The sequence below is a fragment of the Stegastes partitus genome, unplaced genomic scaffold (genome assembly GCF_000690725.1).
Source record: "Stegastes partitus isolate 25-593 unplaced genomic scaffold, Stegastes_partitus-1.0.2 Scaffold993, whole genome shotgun sequence".
Lineage (NCBI taxonomy): Eukaryota > Metazoa > Chordata > Actinopteri > Pomacentridae > Stegastes > Stegastes partitus.
In genome coordinates, this window is record NW_007578724.1 from 209916 (window position 1) to 229020 (window position 19105).

Here is a 19105-nt window from a genome sequence, read left to right on the forward strand (position 1 = left end):
AATGGTCTCACCTATATGACAGTTGTATGTCCATATCCGATGTCCGTCGTACCGGGAGCGACACCTCATAATGTTGTTGACGTAATCTGATTCTGCAACCTCATAGTTTGGGTTTATCACAATCTGGCAGAGGAAAAACACTGTTTGTTAGAAGTGTTTAAGTATTTCCCCTTGGCACATTTATACACTGTTAATAAATTATTTGAATAAAGTAATAAGGTACTATTAAAAATACAGCTGTAGTAACTGGCAATAGCTTCAAGGGCTAGTAGCCTCTCAAAAACAAAAAGTTTAATTACTGCAGTTAATGCAGAAAAGATGGGGTCAGAGTTCATTTTACAACCTGGAGGCTGTAAATTCACTTTATTGTCATGAGAAAGTTCAGTGTCCTTCAACAACCCCAGGTCACTTGTTCTAAGTCTGAATAGGAGTATACTGAGGCTTAAGGCCAAACATGAGCAGACGCAGAGATGTGGAAACTGTTGCTGTCTGTTTGGTCTGTAAGAAACACGCTGGCTGGAGATGAGACGGATCTTTCCAGCAGCACATGTTCCATATCGACTACAGCTAGACTAACAGACCAGATGTTTTACCTGGAAGATGTAGTCACCGGGCTTCACGTCAGTGATGTCAATCCACTGACAGTCGATGTCGTGCCTGTAGGTGTCCCAGCAGCCAACTGAGATGCCCTGTGAGCCGAAGTTTGCACACTCGTACCTCTTCTGAATACCTGAATTCAGAGCACATTTTAGAGTTTGTATTAAACCACTCAGGTGTAGCACTGATCTTTATTACATCAATTGGACAACAAGCAGTAGATTGTAATTAACTTGGTCATAGAATGGTTTCACAGATTTTAATATAGCTATAATGTAGGTTCTTCATATGTAAGCGTTAGAATGTGCTCCAAAGCCACCACGTGTAATAAAAAAGGAAGGCAAGAGTCTATAGTTACCTTCATCACAATGTGTGTCCTCCAGACAGAAGCTGGCTTTGTGTCCCTCTGCAACTTTAGTGCCGTTTAGACTCAGCAAGTCATAATGGGTGAAAACTTCCATACTGTGGTAATGCCTGGATGATACAAGGACATAAAACTGTTGAAGCATCATACATACGTATATTTAGGAACTCTGCAATAACACACATGCTCTTATTCATCGCCCACTTGTCTGGTGGTTTTCCTTTGAGTCAGATAATTCTGCCTCTCTCGTAACATTAAGAGCAAGTGTACTGGGGGGAAAACTGGATTCCAGTAGGATGAAGGTATTCCCAGGAATGCTAGCTGTTTGCATTTAGCTTTAACAGTGTTATTCATCCCTGTGTATTCATAATCAGGTTTCACACAGTGGCTAGCTATGATAAGACTAGTAACTAAATACTGTAATGTAATGTCTCACCTGTGACATTCATGCCAGACCCAGGAGTGATGTGCTGCCCGCGGTCTGAAGTCTGTCTGGCCATTGTTGTGGATCTGGGAGGAGAAGCGGAGAAGGCGGCGGTAGGAAGTAGAGTCTGCTTTGTCAGCGCTGCTGGACAGACAGTGCTCCTCCTGGGCGCACTGCAGCGCGTACATGGGCCTGTCCTCCAGGTAGGTGGTCTGCTCCACGACCTGAGAACTGAGGACCAGGTCTGGGGCCGCTGGGAGGGAGAGAAACAAGGGATGTGGTGATTAAGAACAGAAATTAAAACTGATATCACACCAGTTTTGATAAAATGCTTAAAAGGAAATATTCCTTAGTAACACAGTTTTGTAAACTTTGCATCCAACAAAAACAACAAAAGTCACATTTTTTTCTTGTTCATGGAACTTTTTAGGAGAAGACATTTCAATTTGTCATACACAAGTGTTACTAATAACATTAACAGTGGCGCTGTTCTTCTCTAGTGCCACAGAAAATCACAAGATTCATTTGCACAATAACAAAACACTGAAACTGAAGCAGCTCATCAGAATTCAACAATCATTCATATTATTATTTACACCTCTGCATTTGTCACACATGAAAATATCTTTTACAGAAAGGTTTATGTGTTTTTAGCCCATAAAATCAACTATGCAACGCTTTTCTTCTGCTGTTTCTTACTTTGAGTACAAGAGACTCCAGCAGCAAAGCGTCCACCTCCTTTGGGACAGAGAACGTGTTTTCCATGATGCAGACACTGATCCAGAGTCAGCTCAGTTCCCGAACATCTCACCCCACTCATCACCACAGCATCAGCTGATGCATCTCCTTGCCAGTACCACGTTTCCTGAAAAAAGAGAAGCATAGAAAACTGAAATTACACAGTTGAACAATCAGGAGTTAGATACAAAGAGGGTGATACCGCTCTTATAAAAAGCTGAAACTAGCAGCTGCTTTTCTTGGCATCAAGACAAGAAATGAAAGAAAAATACAGTCTGGCTGGTTCAGCTCTGACAAAATCCTCCTACCTATTGAAACATTTGCATAATGCAGTTGAAAACTAAAGTAAGATCTAGCTCTCTAGCCTCTCACTTAGTCGTATGCTACCACTACACACTAGATTTATTAGTTTTGGACAGACCCAGGCTGTTTGTATCTGTCTCCAGTCTTTGTGCTAAGCTTTGGTGACTGTGTGCTGGCTCCAGCTTCACATTTAGCATGGAGACATGTGAGTAGCATCAATCATTTAGTTTTATTTTAAGCAAGGCGTACAAGGGTGTATTCCGAAATAAACAAATCTTTTTCCTCTCCATTGACCTCAAGTCACGTTTTAACTTTGTTACAGAGGCCTACACCCAAGTGAGCTGCAACCAAATAGATGAAGCTGATGTTCGTGAAAAGGAAGATTTGTGTGGGAACAATGTTTTGAACAGTACCATTATCTTAACTTTCCTCCTGTAATTAATTTGCAGACATGTCCTGCCGGTTATCCCACAAGGCAAATTTAATCAAAGACTCTATCACACACGAAGACAGAGGTTTGCTCTGTTGTCCTCACAGTCCTGACTCAGCCTTATTACAACATTTCGCAGACCGCAGGGAAGCCTTTTGCGAAGGAAACTCATACTTTCCATCATCTTCCAAGGAAGTGGAGGATTCATGAGAAAGAAATCGAGCTGAGGGATATGGATGTGGGAGTGCTTGCTGAGGAGGAGGGCAGACATAAAGCGTTATAGTTTAAGCTCAGTGTCATTTGTTCCATCTGGTGGTGGGGGTTTGCCTGGAGAAGTATTTAACGAAAGTCAGACAGGAAAGAGTTTCTGGAGGGGCTGAGGTCCTGCTCTGTGATAACAAAGACCAGACATTTATCACTCCCAACATGACAACTCTTATGCAACGACAGCTTACTGCATGTAGTGACAAAGCAACATGTTGTTACGATAAGTTCACGTCATTGTTTGACTTGGGACAGAAAGGCACGTTTCAGTCAGATAAATCCACCAGAACCAGTCCGAGCTCCAGCCATGGCCCCCCCTGCTGTTATCAACACCCCTCTCCATGATTCACACACACATACTTTCCAGACCTATATCATCTTAAACTACCCAAACACCTTAAAATAGAAAAAAAACATAAAGAAGACAAGGGGGGTCTTAAACTTAACAAGCCTCTCACCTCATGATATAAAGGGAGGTCTGCGGTTTTCTTTAAAAAAAACCAAGAGGGGAACGTAAGCAGGACAGGACTGTGACGCTGCTAAGTCATGCCAAGGGGTTTACTGGTGGAACGTCCGCTAAACTTCAAACGCAAAATCAAAGCGTTCTCATCACTCCCGCTGAGGAACCCAACACTTATTTGGGTTGCAGGTTTATCACTACTGACCTGCGTACTGTGCTGACTGTGTTGTTTTTTGATGTTTCCAAGCAAGTGACATCTTTATTTTGCCTCCTGGGATCAATAAAGCTCATGCTAGTTAAAGTGAGAGTTATTGGCATCCTCCGCCACGCACACACCTAGACACACAAACCGTGCCGCGAGGCTGATTTAATCTTGTCTATATTTCACGTGGCTGTAATTTTCAGATCATTTCCTGCTCCTCCTATCTTAAGACAATCTGAATATCGTACTTTCTAAGCTACTAATAAAACTTTGTCAAAGTGGCATTATAATGGGAGGGGAAAAAAAGGAAAGCTGAAAAGCAGAGGCCTGGCCTGAGCTGCAGACTGACCTCTTTATACTTTTTGGAAATTGGCTACTTCTACTGTATGTGTGTGTATTTTTCTTTAAAAATTTCATGAGTTTAACTCTGTGGTCAATCTGTCATAGCTTCATACCAGCGTCAACACTGTACAAAAAGAATCCCTGCAGTGTTGAAGCACATTATAGTACACTGAAAATAGAAACGAGTGTAGTTCTGCCATTTTCTAACAACAATAAACAAGAACAATTGTGGAAAAAGTGAGTCACGCTCACTATGCGTTTAAAAAATGCAAATACAAACTAAGCTCTATTTTCTGCAGGAGCCTGTGTATTCTACAAATATAGTCTAGTCTGGAAGTCTAGTGTGGTTTAGTGCCTTGAAGAAGGTTTCATAATGTTCCTTGCAAACGTTACAACACATAGTATGTACAAATTAAGATGCAAAATATATGTGTGTGACCCCCATTTACAGTGATTTACAAAGTATTTACCCCCCCTGGAAGTTTTCCTCTTTTATTGCTATTCAACATTGAATCACAGTCAGTTTATTCTGACTTTTTTTGACAAGAATTTGCAAAAAAAAACTTTTTCAATGCTGTAAGTACTGACCTAAAAGAGAAGGGGGGTGAGTACTTGCAAACATTTTATATTTTGAAAAATTGACATTTAAAAAAAAGGGGAAAAAATCTGGTTTCACTTTGGCATAAAAGAGTCTTTTTTGGGACAAATTCTTGTCAAAAAAAAGCCCAGTTAAGTTGTCCACAAATTCAATGTTGTAAAGCATTAAAAGGGGAAGCAACTTCCAAGCTGGCTGAAAGCTTTTTATAGGCACTGAAGTACTTTAAATAAAATGGGATGTCTGCATAAATAGTGTTTTGTCAGAGCACAGCCAAAATGTTTTCTCTATGCTGACAGTCTGTGCAGTAAAGATAGGCTCATCTTAAAAATGATTTGATGTATATGGGCTTAACCTTCGTTCCAGGGGCCTTACCTGGAAAGCTTGGCTGGCAAAGCCCAGTCCCAGCTGTCTGCACACCACCATGGCCTCCATGGTGCCCCAGCTGTCACTGCACACCGTCCCCCACACCAGAGAGCCGTTCCTCTCTGCCAGGACCTCCACACGACCCTCATACGGGTTACGGCCGCCGTTTAACCGGAGCTGAGGACAGATAGGTATACAGATGTCTCCTCCACTGTTATGCAAATACATTTTGTTTTTGTCCTCTGTTGCAGAAGGAGTTACTCACTCTTTTGTTGAAGCCCATGGCAGGAACATTACACCTGACTGCTGCGTCTTCCTCGTGGCTGCAGCCCAGAGCGTCACGGTTGAAGTGGCAATCAGTCAGAGACTTCTCAAAGCCAGAACACTGCACCTCATTCATGTGGACCGGCCCGATTCCTACAGGTACACATCAGGCACATAAGAAATGATCTATGATGCAGCTGGAGCATTAAAGTCAGGAACATTGCAGGAAATAATCTTTGAAGGACTGTTGTGTCTTTCCAGTACTGGAAAGAGGAAAGTTGATCCTTGGTTTTCACAATGATTTCAGAGAACACAAGGTTGATCTGCCCACTACAACAGACTGTAGCAGCAGCCCGCCTTCGTGGTTTGTTCCAACAATAAGTCCGTCCAAAGACAAATTACGTGCCCTAAAATTACACTGCAAAGGAAACAAGCAGTCAGCTATGTCAGATGAAAATGAGACACTTAGGGCCCGTAAAGACATAAAAAATTCTCCCTCATTGTGGCGGAGTTTCCACAATAACATGTGCGGGTGCGAACTCCATGCTGGTTTTTTCCCATGTGACTGAGCGGCAGGAATGTCTCCAGTGATGGACAGAGAGCCAGTGGAGGAACATAAATTCACAGCTGGAGGAACGCAATAACTGTTAATATCCAGTTCTGACAGATGGCCACAAATTTAATTAGAATGAATAAATCAAATCTCAAACTTATCTAATAAGACAGAAAATTGCCATGGGCCAAGAGAAAATGTAATATCAGTTTGCATCCTTTTATCAGCTGACAAAGTGAACAAGACAAAAAGTACACTCATAAATGTGTCAGTCTCTGTTACCTTAGCCAATAAGAGGTCACATTACTAGTTTTCCATACAAATAAGGAAATCCCCTACTTTACTAACAACTCTGACATTTTTGTTGTGTCCCCTTCATTGACTTCTGAAAACAAGCACAATCAACTATTTCAAGTCTGTTTGCAGCGCCATTTCTGGATCCAGTGGTCAGCCCATAAAGAAATCTCTCACATAACCTTGTTCACTCGCCAACAAAGAATTCCTCCTCTGAAAGCCATAAAGGCTGTTTTCCTCGCTGGAACATTTTGTGCGCTTTTCTGTTTTGCTGTGAGAATAAGGCAGAGGACAGAAACAACTGTTCCAATGAACATATGATTCTTATAAGGCTGTGGAGTATTGCATTTCACAGAATCAGGAGTTGGGTCAGTGTATAAACATTAATGTGCCCCTCCATACATTCTCTAATCCCTTTATGTGCTGACTTCAGGTCTAGACTGATTGAAGTGAGACAAAAACAGGTGGTAACACAAAGGGCAAAGATAAGGTGGAGTCCACACCTTTCATTTTCACAGCTGGGAATGAGCTGAACTCGAAGCTGGGTTTTGTTGAGTGATTGTACTTTAAATGTGAATTGTCATCAAAGCTAAAAACCTACGAACAAATAAAGGTGGCGTCAGCGATTCTCATCCAGTACACTTTTTGGTCAGATTCAGTGAATATCTCCTCACGCTTCATTCGCTGTTCACTCTGTATGGGAACGACTTAGATGGCAAGTTAACGATCTAAATATCTGCTAATTGGCCAAATATCAACAATATTTCTCCAGAATCTTCACCTTTAAGTTTTACACAGTCTCAAAATGTGCAGACAATCTGTGCCAGTCTACCCATAATAGTAAGAGCTGTGATTGGTTTAGAATTCTAAAGAAAAAAATCTGACACGACCTGAATATAAAAATTTGGGGTATAGATTCATTCAATTTGAACATTACAGAATTGTGACCAAAGTATATACTGGACTCTATAATGAAGAAATTGTTTCCTCAAACATGTATTTGATATTTCTGTATTGCATTGTTGGCCATGCTAGTTCATCAGACGAAAATATATTTTGTTCTCATATCTAAAGAGAAGTAAATCAATTCCTCCCCCCATTTAAGTACTTAAAATTTTTTTTTTTTTTTAGTTTTTTTAATATGTAAATTAGGCGTGTTTAAGTCAAAACCAGGTAATAAGTTGCTATTTTATAGTGATTGTTGTATAAACTGGTACATTAAAAAAACTTTTAAAAAAAAGATGTGTGCTACAAAGTTCTGTTTAAATGTTGACTTTCAATACTCTCTCATCCTAAAAAATATTAGAATTTTTGTTTTTAAAAATTGTTATTTTATTCCAACAAACTGCAGATTTCATGTAAGCGTGCCGCCTCGTACAGAAATGTTTTGATGCAAAGTGACAAATCTGTATGTACCTTGTCCCATTCGAGCGCCAGTCAGGGCTTCTTTAGCGCTGCCGAACCCCAGCTCTCGACACACCACGGTGGCAGCTTGGATGTTCCAGTTGTCGTCACACACTGTTCCCCACTCGCCATTCTTCAGCACCTCCACTCGCCCCTCGCCGATCATAGCGCCACCCTTCAGACGTACCAAGGGTTGCTATGGAAACAATGCACCAAAAACAAAAAAATTAGTGGAAGTTTTAGAGAGATGGTTGTTAAATGCAAGAGGATTAGAAAAAGTTCAAAAGCTAAAAAACAAAAACGATTTTGAAGATGGATTTAATATGGTCAACTTTCTGAATTTGGACACTGAAAATGTGCGTGACCAACAAGGGCGTTTTCTTCAATAACTTCAGTAGCCGAGGGTGCAACATTCTTCGTCTGCACGAGATATAATTTTAGCTCATTTAAAAAGACTGAAAATGCACTGCTCTCAACATAATGGTAGTAGCACTTCCCATGGGAATAAAAAAGTTTAAAATCATCTAGATTCATCGTTTTTCTGGTCTTTGAATTGCCCCTCGGGGAAAAATAAAGTTATTTGAATTGAATTGAATAACGAAAACTAATAAACACCATAAAAGCAACCCTGACAATTTTACTGTATACGTGACAAATGTTTAGTGTTCCTCCATTCAGATGTTTTCTTGACGCTTGATTACAGGGCAACTGGATTAATAAGCAAGAAGCGTTGTAATCCTCGACTGGAAACATGTCAAGATCATGATTATAGGACAGTATGTTTTGTGCATACTGAACTCTGTCCTTCCATAAACACATCTGTGCTTCTTGTTATGCTGATGTAACAGTATACTGTATTTGCAAAGCAAACAGATTTTGGGTCGTGCATTCATGTCTTTTTTAAAGATGAATGATAAATTTATAGTGTTTGAGTTTAAAGACAAACATCTGCATTGTGCCCAGTTTTGATCACAGGCACAAATATCAACCATGTGGCAGCATGATCTGACGTGCCGAAGTGTCAGGGAGCGTGTTGATGTTTTTCAGTTTACAGTCGTCCTCCCACAAGAGAAGAGTCAGTCCTCCAGGAGGGATCACTCTCATATTAGAGACACTTGAATTTTCCATGGATCTGATTCTGATTAGTCAAACTAAAGCACCACAATCTGCTGCCTGAAGTCACACAAGCTTGTCATTTGTATTTGTACATACAGTAATATGGTATTTATTGCCATTGAAACAGTTTTTATGCTTCTGTCTGATTATGTCAACATGCACCATGATAGTAAGTAGATAAAAGTTCTGTCCATCCACATTCCCACCAAGACAGATTTCTGCATATTCTTCATATGTTGTTAATGTGCGTGTATGTAATCTGACCAACCTCCACCCTGTAGGCTTTCCTGAAACCCATGCTGACGCTCGGAGCAAAGGCCCGTCCTGGCACACAGCTGATCACCACAGGCATACCCTGCTCACAGGTGCTGTTGCCCTTCAGCTCAATCTCACGGCCCACTTTACAATCAGAGAGATCAGCCTCATTGCCTGTGCAGTTGACAGAGAAACCCCAGTAGTTCTTCTTACGTCGCTTGGCCAGCAGTCTGAGAAGGAAGAACACAAAAACACAAACTTTATTGTATACTTCATCTAATAATTTACACAAGCTGCCAGCCACATTGTAGAGCATGTCATTGTTTTTCAGGCTCACAAAGGACATGTCTCAGGTATGCGTTGGTATCAGTTCACGCCAAAAGCTGCAGACCTGAAACTCGCTTTAGAAAGGTGATCCATTATAGTCAATATTTAGTCAGTCTTTTTGTCATGTTATGTCATCACTGCATGGCAATGCAGTTACGTCGAATGTTTTGAGAAGTGCTAGGGTTTCACACCAAACACAAGCATCAGTCAGTGAAAGAGCTGTCAAAACAGTTACTTAACAAAGGCAATGAATGAAGGTGAAGGGCGTCCTTTATCAAATATGTTTCTGAAAATAAAAAATCATCGATACAAGAACGGCAGGAATTAAAAGACCTTCAAAAACAAAATGATTTAATAATTAGTTTGGTGTACTCTAATGGCCGCCCTACTGAGTTATTTCATGTAGAAGAGCACATAAAATATTTTACCATTCTTTCTCACGCTTTTGCAAAAATATTTAGCAGCTGTTTTATGGGATGTGAGAATTTGTGTTTTTCTAGTGTGAGGAATTCACCAATATTCATCCTATGCAGGGAAACACAATGGGAGTATTGTAGGGAGAATACCTTAACATTCCCATGACCCCACACTTGAATGGAAGCCATCAACTAAGGGTCACTGAGGGGACCCAACTACAGCGGACCTTGAAGCAGGTCCGAGCCTTGGAAGAAGCAGACCATGTAATGAAACCAGCAGGAGCTACATTTACAGCCCTTTAGTCCTCGCAGCTTATTCACGTGCTGTAAACATGTTGCTCATGTCGGTTAGAACAAATTGTGATCCGTGAAATTTGAAGCGATGCCACATTTAGATTGGGAGTTTCTCATTTCGTTGGAAATCTGCTCTTTGCTGCTTCATATTAAAAACAGACTGAATGTGATCTTTAACCTCTGTAAAACAGTGGACCATGTGAGACCACAGCAGCATCACAAGCTTTAAAACCGCACCAGCTTTGTGATCTTCAGTGATAAACAAAGTTAAGGCCTTGTTTGATGTGTCCTATATTTCTTTTAGTTAAAATGCATCCATATGTAAGATTGGTATCAAATCAGATGACATCATGTCGACCAAAGCTTGAAATATAGAAAAGATTTTGATCAAAGTTCACTTTATCTTACCAGAAGCCAGAAACATTGATGTGCAGATGTAGAACTGGTCACATTACACATCCCGCTGATTAATGGTACTTGTAAATAAATCTATTCTAATTCCACTGATTTGTACGATGGTTCTGGGAGGCTTTTGCAGTGGCCAAGTTAATTTTGACCTTCAGTTCCCATGTTAGTAGATAAAAATGATAAAGTAGAAGTTTTTTTTTAAAGAAACAGCTGTGCTTCAGTGTGTTCGACAACATATTGTCTTTGACACTTAAGAAAAGCAGCATGTTAAAACTCCTGCTCAGAGGGAAGCAATTAGACACAGCCCAAAGAGCCACTGTTTCACGTTCTCCGTATTGCACTTCCCAGCAGGGCCCATCCTTGATCTGCTAAAACGTCCTCTGGCAGTGTTTGGCTTCTTGTCAAGAATCTACAGACCAAAGACTGTTTAATCTCAGTGTGGAAACTGGATGAAGGCGTAAGTGATGACCAGAGTAAACAAGCTTGGTTATGTAACGTTCTCTAACATCAGTTTGGTACGAACCAAACATTTCTAAATAGACTGAGATCAAAAAACTGTTTTTAAAAAAGCTTGAAGTGCCTCCCGAAATGCAATATTTTTAACATAAAAGTGTTTGTATTTTATAACAATGTGTGGTATATCTCCTGTTTTTTTTGTGTATATTTTTTTATAGAGGTGTGAATTGAAATGATACAACATATGCATCTACTTGTGTGTTTCGGGGTGTCTTAGGTTTTCATGGAACCTTTACTCACTTGTAGGGGCGGGTGTTGAAGCGTTTCTCCACAGGGAATCCATACATGCCACAGATGACCCTGCTGTTCATCTCCGTCCACTCCTCGTTGCAGATCTGTCTCCACTTGCCTCCGTCTTTCACTTCCAGAAAGCCCTCTGTGATGGGAATCCGTTTCCTGTGAGAGTACGTGGCCCTGATCCTCACATCCTCCACCTGCACCGTCAAACCCTGACAGACAGAACAGAGGAAATACTTTGTTGTTGTTTTCCAGGTAACCTGTTTGAACTCTGAAAGTAGCACATGTTCATCCATCAGGAGTTATCTGTACTCACCATAAATCACAGTATATGAGCTTTACTAGAAAGTTGCTCCGATTTTTTTAGACTTACTAACCAGATGTAGGCATCAATCGAAAACTGACCTAAGATTTGCCCACAGCTACATAATAATGATCAAAGTTTGCATGTCATTTTTGCACAGTAGGCTTCAATGTCCCCCTCCATGATGAAGACTAAACTATATCTACAACTATCAAATCCACTTTTTCCACATATTTAGACATTGTGTTTGCTGTTAAATATTCCTTCAGACTCAGCTGTCGTCACTTGAGCAATACAATCTATTGCTCTCATATGAGGTATTTTCATCTGAATCTCACTCCTGTGAATAACAATGTAAAACCTATAGAGCTGTACTCTACACATTCAACTTACTTGGATCCAGCTGAAGTTTGCGTAACATGTGCTGACACGGTGCTATTGCTTTACAAACAGTTACATAATTAGTGAAGCGAACATAATATTGCATGAACTGTCAAGCGTCAAAAGGGCAAGAAGATTTTTCTGCTTTTCTTTGTATACGTTGAGCTCATATGTTCTATTGCACTTGATATATTCTAAATACACAACAGCCTATGAGTCATAAAAGAAGATTGTGCCGTGTGGGAAGGCAAAACAGTTCAGAAAGAAGGAAAAAAATCCCACTGTGGCCTTTTATGGACAGTTTGCACATGTGCTTGAAAATACAACAAGTCAAGTTGAGAAATCTGCAGATGAAATTTTGTTTAAACTTGCTAAGTACTGCAGAGAGGCCTTAGCAGGTTGGATGAATGTCTGGAATTTTTCCATCATCTTCAATGGGTTCAGAGTTTAAAGTTGTGCTTTAAGGGCCTATAAGAAGTTTGTGAGCAACATACACCCTCGCAGAGTTCTCAATCAGCTAGCAGCGTTTTGCTTTGCTTTAGAGAAAGCACTGAAAGGGAATGTTTTATGCATGATAAGTGTGGGTGTTCAGATAAGGTATCAGTGTCAGTATTCTCACTGCTGCAACAGTAAGCAAAGAAGCTTAAACTAACCAGTAGATAGTACAAAGAGAAACACGAGTCTTTTCCCTTTGGGGAAGTGTGGAATCTAGGTCAAATGTCTGTTTAAAGAATTCACCTCGAGCGTCTTGGATTTCACGGATTATCTGAAAATGGTAAGCGGTGATAGAAGAAATTCAAAATAAAATATAATCCAGGAAACTCTGTAAATTGAGACTTTAAACAGATGCTAAAGACAGAAGATGCACTGAACTGATGACACGTTTCAGGTTGGAAAAGTGTCTATGGGTGGTCCATAGTTTATTATAAAGAGCTAATGGGTAGCTGGTCAGACTTAAGGTCACTGACTCTCACAATTAGCATCATGTGTCTTTGCAAGCCCTAAATCAGGAAGGAATGGTAACCTCTGACCTGAGGGCTTTATGAGAAAGCAGCTACCTAATAGCTCCGTGCCATTGTTCATTTCCCTCCATGCGCCAAATGCTGCAGTTTGTTCCTGACTGGGTGTGAGGCGGCACTGTGGCTGCCAAGAAGAGCCCAAACTCTGGGCTGCTGTGTGGAATGCAAGTGCTGATCTCAGTAATTTCGTAACAGCCAGTTTCTTTTACGCCGAAAAAAACTCCACATTCAGGCATGTCTCCCAGAATATCAAATGTTTGCCCACAAGGTGGTTTCCTGAGATGGCGTCAGCCTGAGGGAATGTTTGAGGTTCAGGGTCTCTCAACATTCAGGACCAAAGCGCAGGAGGAGTCTCCACTAAGACAGTTTCCACTGTGACCCCAGTCCTCCCACTGACTGCAGCAGTTAGAGTGGGTAAAAAACACTCTTTCATGGAGAGATTCCCGCTGACCATAGCATGACAGAGTGTTTTCCGTCTGTGCCTGGCAGGATGGGAAGGTGAGGAAACGTGATCGTGAGCACGGAGCTGGTGTTCTCAATTTAAAACCTATCTTTAGTGTTTTGGTTTTCTTTGCTGCCATGTAATAGCTAGATGGGAATGATGAAGAAATAACCCAGTATAATTTAAAAAACATGAAGCCAATTAAAAACATGTGACAGCAAGAAAAAGAAGATGGAGAACATGAAATTTAAAACAACTGCCAAAGTGAAGGTTAAAGAACTAGACAGGTAGGAGGTGGGTGTGAAAGGGGCACTGAGATGGTCTGACCAGTGTTGCGTTTGGCTCAGAGGGGAGGAAACTGGCTGTCTGAGTGTGTGAGACAGAAGAAAACAGATATGCACAGCTGGAAGCAGTCCGGGCATCCCCCAACCCCCCCAAAACCACCAGACATAAAGTCAGCATAATCCTGTTTGGCTGAAGCCCAAATCTACACACTGGTCACTTTTGAACATTTTTTGTAGTGAAATGCAGGACAAATCCAACTGCAGTGTGAAGAACAACGATGAACAGGTTCATACCTAAAAAGCTGCAAGAAATCCATAAGTAAAGTTGCTGGAGTGCGTGGAAGGAATAGTTTGACATATTTCATTTTATTGGCAAGAGTTGGATGAACCCCAAAACCCACTGCCGGGATTGAAAGGCATGTTATCTCCAAAATTGCACCGTTTATCAGAACCAGAAACTGGAGAACCAGGAAGAATCAGCAGCAGTTTCAACTTTTCAACAGTTCTTGAACTACTTATCAGTGATATGCCATTCTATCTGGAAAATAGTCGAAATCAAGGTTACAATTGTGATATGTCAGTAAAATTGCATAATTTGACTAATTTCATTAAAAATGCCAGAAATATATTGCTCACACGAACCAGATTCTGTGAAAAACTTAGATTTTTTGCGTTCAACAACACAACTGTGACGCCATCAGTGAGTCAGCTGCGACCAAACATCACTAGAAAAATATTCAGGGACTTTTCGGCTTGAAAACCAACTGCGTTTACACAGAGCAGATAGAGTATGGTGACAAATGATATCTGTAAAGTATCTATAGTATGTAGAGGTCTCACTTTTCCCCCCAGGTTTGGTAATACCTGGGGAATGAATGCTGTACATGTTGGTTTCAGGTTTTTTCAGTTTTGGGGTAATAAACAAGGAAATTCAACTTGACTTCTAGCCGTCATTGTTTTGCTTCTACAGACATGCAGAACCTTCTATTGCAGTGAAAAATCACCTCACAGTGAGTCAAAATGTGACAGCAGCAAAAACCACTCAGACACTGCTTGGGTTTCAGAGGCTTTATAGGCTTTAGAGGTGCTGGTAGCTGGATTGTGTCACCTTTGAACAAAGCTGTAGCTGTTTCTGCATTTTTCCAGTCGATGTGCTAAAATCAGCTAACAAGCAGCGGGCAGTGGCTTCACGTTTACTACACAGAGATAAGTGTCTGTATTGTATATGAGTCTCAACCTTTCAAACGTATTCCTTGAAATGTGGTCAGTGTGACTGTTGACCGCTTTGGCAAACAGGTTATCCTAAATATGTAGGGAACACGAATCCATTTGTAATGAGACTTCCATCCTACGGGTCATACTGAGGTTAATTCCCAACTGGACATTTCTACAAGGTGACCTCATCTTACTGTAACTCCATGACTGTACTGTAGTGAGTTGGTCATTCAGTTGCTTTTTTTTTTTTCCTCCAAAAATTTATAAAGTCACATATTCATGTTTGCAAGCAGTTACTGAGGAAAAAAAAAAAGAAAGAAAACATTCTTTATTCAGATCTGCTCAATGGTAGCCTCTGAAGTGAGCTCTGAGCATTACTGAAGTGTTTCCAACTGGAGAGCAGACTTGTTTTTCTGACTGGGTCCCCCTCAGAATGTAGATGTGTGAACATGAGACTGTGGTCTCGCCAGTGTCTGACTAATGCTTCCACTACTGTGCATTTCTTCCACTTTATTCAGACTTCCAGCTCTGCTGCACGTTCGTCTGCACGTGCCCCCACACACACCCACCCGTTCACCTACCCCCAGCTTACGATACACAGCAAGTATGAGCGCTAATCTCGCCGCAGTTTAGATGAAAAGCAAAAGAACATTGAGGCTCTTTGAAATGACTTTCACATCTGCCCCACCCCACGTTCTGCCTCACGGGCCTCCAGTCTGTGTGTGTGTGTTTGTGTGTGTGTGTGTGTGTGTGTGTGTGTGTGCTTTGCATCTGGAATATCTGTTAGAGTATATTGCTCCCACTGTGGCAGTGAAAAGAAAAAGAAACACACGCACAGCTCGTCTCAAAGTGAACTTACATGACTGCAGCACAACCATCTGCGTCCGATATACAGGATTTAAAAAAAATAAAATAAAAACATTTCACTTATGATTAGTGTACAGCTCCATTTCCACTCATAAGTCTTCATGCTCAATAGTCAAATTGCTGCTTATTAAATTGAATTGCATGTTTTGAGTAATATGACTATTTACTTTCTTCGACAGAGTCAGATGAGAAGATCAATGTGTGTCCTTTAAATTTTCAGCTACAGCCGGCAGCTGGATAGCTTATTTTAGAATAAAGACTCAAAAGTTCACTGTTTTACACACTGATTGTTTAAACCATACAAAAAGAAACAATAGCAAAAACAATCATTTGTGGTCTACATGCTGGAATAATAGGTTTCCAAATGCAGGTAGGAGTTTTGTCGGCACATGTTTGCCAGACCACTAGCCCAGTGATTCAGTTTTAATTCAATACAATTTTATTTATACAGCGCCAATACATCACACGCGTCATCTCAAAGTAGACGTAGATTTGATAGCTTAACCCTCTGAACCTCAAAACCTGCTGGGGTGACTGAAAGGTATGTTGTCAAACAGAAAGAATGGTCACATTTTCAACTATCCGACAGTTCTTGAACTATTTATCTATGACGTGCCAAGATGTTGGGTGCCGTAATCAGACATAGGCTTCAAATCGTAATATTTAATCAGAACCACTTTTGTCTAAAAGGTTGTCAAAAATGAATCATGTACACTAACCAGATTCTGTAACTTCTGGTCTCCTGAGTGTAACCATGAAACCATTGGTGACTCAGCTGCGACCAACAGTGACATAACAAAAGCTCAGGGACTGTTCAGCTGCACTGCAGGCTGGGTACGCAAAGAGCAGATAAGAGACAAGCATGGAAACAAATAGTAAAATGTCTTTAGCACGAACAGTCACCATCTTTCTAATTTTGGTAACACCTGTTTTAAACTTTAGTTTTTCCCCTAGTTAAGATTTATGCCACTGGGACTTTGTTACTGCACAAAAAACATACTTCAGTTCTCTCTATTTCCAGCTATGGTTGTACTGTTTCCACTGAGGTGCAGGACTTTATATTGCAAAGAAAAATGAGCCCAAAGTGAGTAAAACTGTGACAGGAGCAAAGAGATGCTCAGAAACCGCTCAGGTTCAAAGAGTTAAATTATGTAATATCCATACTTTACCCTTATTACATATGTGCAGCTCACATACCATAAATCAGCTTTAATGCATCAGCACAATGTGCAGTTGTTACATCACAAAGAATGCAGGAGTAATAAAAGTCAGAAGTTGGGCACCGTGCAGCCCAAAGGAGAGCTGAGGACATGTTGAACATGTGGTGAATCTGACTTCTTCTCTGTCTGCAGGAGAAAAACTGGCTTCAGCCTCCTGATAGGCATCAACCTTTTCTCCCCTCGACCACTCTCCTCCTCATAAGCCTCTTGCATACATCACGCTGAAGACAGCTCCAGCTTTAGACTCGGGTTTCCTTTTGTTGTTCAGCAGAGAACGTGAGCAGCTGAAATCCTTGTAAGCAGACGCCGTCACACCTGACGGAGAAATGCAACCTTTGCCCTGTTTGGATGTGTAAAGATTCAAAAAGCTTTTAACTGCCTTGTTCTCTTATTTCGACTGGATTTTTACGTCCATGTTGCTGACTCTTGCTCAAAGTGTTTGGCTGAAGTAAACATGGTAAATGGTTTGGTGATTGACTGCAGCTGCTGTTGCTGATCATTTCTTTCCCATCCCTTCAGGAAGAAAACTTCATCTCCCTTCCGAAAGATGAACTGAACGAGACTCGTCATCTGTTTATGATCCCGTGTGGGGTTCTGCAAGCAGCAGGGTGAAATTCATTTATCTGAAAATTGCTTGTTTACTTCACCTGCGTTGGTTTGTGAACAATAAAAAGAGGTACAAATAAAAGCTCACGTGAGAAATAGTGTGAGTTTTTCTCTTTGGCAGGGGACAACAACGGCAAAGATTACATAAGTCCACAGCAGTGCCAAATTCTTGGAAACACAGAGGACGTGCTTTCTTGATTGACTCCCATCGAACTCTACCATGAGCCTATAATTATCCTCAGATGACACTATCCTTAAATGCACTGTGCGATTCCCACATGAACAACTGAACATGGTGGTTGAATCATCTGTTCTGACGCAGAATAAACAAAATTTCCTGGCATCGTAGCACTTGGTTCTGCTTACAAATGCGACCCTCCCCGTCTCCCCCTACCGACTGTATCCCCTCTCGTCCCTCCTAATCTCCCGCCTCTGTGAGAAACAAACGCATGATAATAATAATAAGGCCGAGTTTGACGGACAAAATCAAAACTGCGCATCATGCCAAACTAAACAGACTCGGGGGGACTGTTGTTTGAATGGTGGAGGAGATTTAGATGCTGCATGTTAAAATAACTCAAATTATTCATGACAATGATTCGCTTGCACAGGAATGTATGTTCTGTTGTGGTTTTAGGAACGTTGCACAACCAGCTGAGAAAAGGTTGGACTGGCAAGACTCATGGCTTTTGTCTCCAGAGGTCAGATCAGTAGCAAACTGCTTAAACGACCGACTTTACTGAAAAGAAGCAGCGGTTGGGAAGGTCAGAGGTTAAATGACGTTCTGACAGCAGCTTGGACTGGATGAATTTTCAACAAAATGACTTCAACTCATAAATGCCCCTTATATTAATCCTGTTTAGAGGACTCCATGTCTTTGACCGACTCTGCAAAAATTCTAGTCGAGCAGCTCGTGCCAGTGGAAGCTGCTGTTTTCATTTATAATGGGCTGATATTTTCTGTAGACTATTATTTGTGGTCAAAGATGAACTTGCCAGAGTGAGCTCATATATCCCCATACACTGTAAAGCGGTCTTGAGATCTAACCTTCGCCGAACCAAAATCAGAGCTGCTCGAAGCCACTTTGTGACCTGCGGATTTACCCTGACACACACCACTTAAAACTGATAAATGCTCACCAGAAGAAGTTGCTGGTAATGCAAGTTACAGCATGTGACTCTGAATTAATCTGATACTCAGCCAGCATTTTCCTGAAAGTGTCAGAAGGAGACCCAAAGTGCTGAGAAACACTTGAGATTTCCAATAAATGCTTGCAATTTCTAAGGATTTAACTGTATTTACTCTGCGATAAAAAAAATATCAGTTGCTTAATCGGTTAAGTGCTGACCTTTAGTTAGACTACAGTGGGGAGTGTTAACTTTCCAAACTGAGCACAAACTGTCAATTCATGCTGTGAATAAACAGGTTGCAGGAACAGTGCTGCCCATTACTGATGTCAGTTCAAGCATAGTTAAAGAGGTGTAGCTACACCTTTTTCCCATTCCTCTCCCTCATGACTTGAAAGGCTTCAGCCAGCCTGAGGAAATATTTAGAGGGTGGGGAAGTGAACTGCAGCAACGCCCCCGAGACCCTAAATA

At 41.0% G+C, this 19105-nt stretch overlaps 1 protein-coding gene and 2 long non-coding RNA genes across 3 annotated transcripts in view; 2 read left to right on the top strand and 1 right to left on the bottom strand.

Moving 5' to 3' along the window:
- Positions 1-19105, bottom strand: part of loxl2a (lysyl oxidase-like 2a) — a 29104-nt gene that overhangs the window by 3214 nt on the left and 6785 nt on the right. Inside the window, exons 4-13 of the mRNA XM_008294778.1 lie at positions 11173-11381; positions 8985-9201; positions 7613-7796; positions 5351-5502; positions 5095-5262; positions 2085-2250; positions 1398-1638; positions 956-1071; positions 594-730; positions 12-123 (exon numbers count right to left, since the gene is read on the bottom strand). Coding sequence (XP_008293000.1) covers positions 12-123; positions 594-730; positions 956-1071; positions 1398-1638; positions 2085-2250; positions 5095-5262; positions 5351-5502; positions 7613-7796; positions 8985-9201; positions 11173-11381 — 1702 coding nt within the window. The remainder of the gene's footprint in view (positions 1-11; positions 124-593; positions 731-955; positions 1072-1397; positions 1639-2084; positions 2251-5094; positions 5263-5350; positions 5503-7612; positions 7797-8984; positions 9202-11172; positions 11382-19105) is intronic.
- On the top strand, positions 5438-11330 carry LOC103366913 (uncharacterized). The gene is made up of 4 exons (XR_520693.1): positions 5438-5508; positions 8998-9081; positions 10768-10873; positions 11266-11330. It is a non-coding gene; the product is annotated as an uncharacterized LOC103366913 (long non-coding RNA).
- Positions 11337-17603, top strand: LOC103366912 (uncharacterized). Its single transcript, XR_520692.1, has 3 exons — positions 11337-11424; positions 17034-17196; positions 17421-17603. It is a non-coding gene; the product is annotated as an uncharacterized LOC103366912 (long non-coding RNA).